Source organism: Austrofundulus limnaeus, unplaced genomic scaffold (genome assembly GCF_001266775.1).
Source record: "Austrofundulus limnaeus strain Quisiro unplaced genomic scaffold, Austrofundulus_limnaeus-1.0 Scaffold915, whole genome shotgun sequence".
Lineage (NCBI taxonomy): Eukaryota > Metazoa > Chordata > Actinopteri > Cyprinodontiformes > Rivulidae > Austrofundulus > Austrofundulus limnaeus.
In genome coordinates this window covers 101,609-105,034 of record NW_013953317.1, presented here as the reverse complement: position 1 = coordinate 105,034, position 3,426 = coordinate 101,609, and the positions used below count along the sequence as shown (strand labels likewise).

The following is a 3,426-nucleotide window of genomic DNA, read 5'->3' as shown; positions in this document are numbered from 1 at the left end:
GGTAGAAATGACTCAGCCTGGAACTGAAAATATGGATGGAGGACAACAGGTTAGCTTGTTTGTCACACGACAAACAAGCTAACCTGTTGTCCTCCATCATGGGTGGTCTGTGCTGGAAGCACGCAGTACCTGGTTCTTCACAGGTGTAACGTAGCCTTCAGTCCTCCAGTCCACACTGGGACGGACCTTCAGGGAGCTGGGCTTGGAGAACCGAGGAGCCTTGGTCTTCATGTTTGCTGTGGGTTTGAAGGTGTTCACCATCTGATTGAACTCCTCGTTTGTCTGCAGGAAGAGAGTTTATGTTGTTTTAATGTCAATGACCTCACACGTATTCTCTTAAAACAAACAAACATAAATGATTAGTTCTGGAGTTCCACAGAGATGTGTTCTTGGAGAACTACTGTTTTACTTTGTTTCCATTTAGTAACGACTTACAGAGTTTGGTATAAATTTCCAATGTTGTGTAATTTACCAGGATTGTGTTGCTACTGATGGTTTTCATTCATTCATTCGTTCATTCATTCATTCATTCATTCATTCATTCATTCATTCATTCATTCATTCATTCATTCAACGACTGAAGTTAAAGTATAATTAGATTATTTGGCTCCTTCCTGTTGAACTCCCTGACATAAAGCAAACTGAAGGTTTATTTTATTACAGTAAATAAAATAAGTCAGGATCAGCTTTATTGAACTCCTGGTACCAGGTTCAGCCTGACCCGCTTCTGTGAGGTGGACCTGTGGTCTCACCATGTCTCCAAACCGGTTCAGGAGCGAGGAGTGTTTGCCCATGGAGTGCTCCAGGTTGTGCAGCTGGATCTTCTTCAGGTTCTGCTCCCACATGGTCCTCCTGGCTCCGCGTCACACAACAAACATGGTTTATCTGACGGAGCTCCTGGTTTCCACAGAAACTCTGTGGATCAGAACCTTCTGTCTGGATCCACACAGGTTTGTTTTGTTTAATCAAACTTCTTAGAGTGGATTTTTAGACTTAAGAGCTGAAATGTCTTAGATTTGCTCGTACTCTCAGACTTCAGTGTAAGTGTCAGTTATGAAAAGTCTTCAGTCTAAGAATCAGTGTTACTCTGAAGAAAAGTTCAGACTGATCCAGAGGACTCTGAAGTGGTCCAGAGTTCCCACTAGAGGTCTGAGATGGACTGAAGACAGATCACAGCTGTCCTCCTCCCACCTGACTGTTCTTCTGTTATAAACAGGTTTAATCTGAAATATACAAAAGATACAAAATAAAAAATAAATAAATAAAAACTGTGCATAAAGCTGGACTAAAAGGTGGATATGTGTGTGTAGCTTTTGGAGAAAATATTAAATATACTCAGCTGGTGAGTGCAACCCCCACCCCCCCAGAAAAAAAATGACCTTGACCATGACCTCAGGCTCTGAGACATAAAACAACTTTAAAGCTGCTGAGATTTTGATTTAAACAAATTGTGAGATTTTCATCTGTTYTCATGATGCAAATGAGGACATTTGATGTAATTTACAGACAATCAGTACAAGGTGACATTAGTGTGTTGAAAGTGAACTTATCTTAACATTTTCACAGTTTTATCTTAACATTTCTCCAACAATATTCTTGAACATGAAATCTGAGGCAGTGATTGGTTCATGTCGGGTTTTTCTAACGAAGTCATCCAGGATCAGCTTTGTGGTACAGCCAGGTGTCACAGATCAGCTCTAAGACTGACACTTAAGAATTACTCCTACACTTCACTTAAAGTAAGACTGAGACACTTGATAACTGACTTTTACTCTCAGCTTTTAACAAAGATTTTTTACACTTAAGTCCACTCTTAGCAGCATTCTGAAGTGTAATTCTAAGACGTTTGATAAATACAGGCCCAGGACTTGGAGCCGTATCCAGTTTGAAATGTTTGGTTGTTGCAGATCCTCTCATGTGATCTTTAAGCTGAAGTGTAGAGGGTCTCGGACCCCCAGCCTCTGGAACAACTTGTTTTAAAGCACATTTAAAAACTCATTTCTTCAGCTTTAACTCGGTTCACTTTAACTTGTCTCTGATTGTAGTCGTTTCTTTTATTCCTGTTTGTTTTTCCTTTAAACGAGTTTAAAAAAGATAACTGTGTTTAGTGTTTTACAACTTTTATTAAATCACAGTAAAAGTCCAAATAAAAAATCATTTCCATGGACTCAGTGCTGAGTCAGCGAGCAGCATCAACATATTTACACTGAGAACTCTACAATTAGAAAAAGCTCCATAAAATCAGCTCAAACAAAAACATTTCCCTAAAACCTGACTGGTTCTGATCCAGACTGTGCAGAACTCCTGCTCCTCCTCCTGCAGGGGGTCTCAGGGGGTCTCAGACCAGAGGGTAGCTGGCAGCTGTGGCGATGCCGCAGTGGTTCTTTCTGTCTTTGGCCATGTAGATGTAGCCTTTATCCCCCCACTTCTCACTCCAGCTGCAACACGAGCACAACCAGAACCAGCATCAGAACCAGAACCTCTCTGGTACCAGCAGCAGCCACAAACAGGAAGTCATGACCCTGCTGCTGATTGGCTGACCAAGAACCAGACTCAACCAATCACAGCACAGCTGGGTGTGAAGGTTCTGACCCACATATCTACCAGAAGTACACGTACTGTAATGTGCACACATATTGTGTACAAATACTGTGATGTGCACACATAATGTGTACAAACACTGTGATGTGTACAAATACTGTAAACAAATACTGTGTACAAATACTGGAATGCTCATCATGTGACTTAAGCTTCAAACACATTGTTTACGTTGAGCGCAGACCCAACACTTTCAGAACCAGCTGAGATCTCATCTGGGTCACTCAGACCTGATCCGGGTCTAAAGAACCCTCAGCTGACCCACCTGTTCTTCACGATCCAGTATTTCTTGCCGTCCATGTCCTGACCCTGGTATCCGTAGCCCACCACCAGCACGCCGTGGTCCAGCTCCTCGCTGCTGCACTCGGGCTCGTAGTAGATTCCTGAAAAACAAGAACCGGGCCGAGGTGAGACAACCGGGTTCTGAAAAGGAAGTCAGACATAGTTCAACTTCCTGTTTCCTGAAGAGGACAGGATGAATCAGAGGAAGCAAACTTTCCTGATCTACAAGTAAACAACAGAACTTTTCTCTTCATGAACCAAGAAACCAACAAACCAACCACCAAACCACCAAACCAACAAACCAACCAACAAACCAACCAACAAACCAAAAAACCAACCACCAAACCAACAAACCAGCTAACCAACCAACAAAACAACTAACAAACCAACTAACAAACCAACAAACCAACCACCAAACCAACAAACCAACCACCAAACCAAACCAACCACCAAACCAACAAACCAACAAACCAACCACCAAACCAACAAACCAACCACCAAACCAAACCAACCACCAAACCAACCAACTAACCAACAAACCAACTA

General features: G+C 42.2%; 2 protein-coding genes across 2 annotated transcripts in view; both read right to left on the bottom strand.

The window, feature by feature from the left end:
- Positions 1-129: 129 nt before the first annotated feature.
- Positions 130-884, bottom strand: LOC106533258 (cathepsin L1; the record flags this gene model as incomplete). Its single annotated transcript, XM_014029496.1, is given in 2 exon segments — positions 130-282; positions 753-884. Coding segments are annotated over 2 exon segments (246 nt in total), but the record flags the coding sequence as incomplete, so codon positions are not given.
- Positions 885-2,103: 1,219 nt separating this feature from the next.
- LOC106533257 (cathepsin L1) overlaps positions 2,104-3,426 on the bottom strand; it is a gene marked incomplete at its 5' end in the record, with an annotated part of 8,202 nt that continues 6,879 nt past the window's right edge. Inside the window, 2 exon segments of the mRNA XM_014029495.1 lie at positions 2,104-2,438; positions 2,864-2,981. Coding sequence (XP_013884949.1) covers positions 2,339-2,438; positions 2,864-2,981 — 218 coding nt within the window. The 3' untranslated portion in view covers positions 2,104-2,338.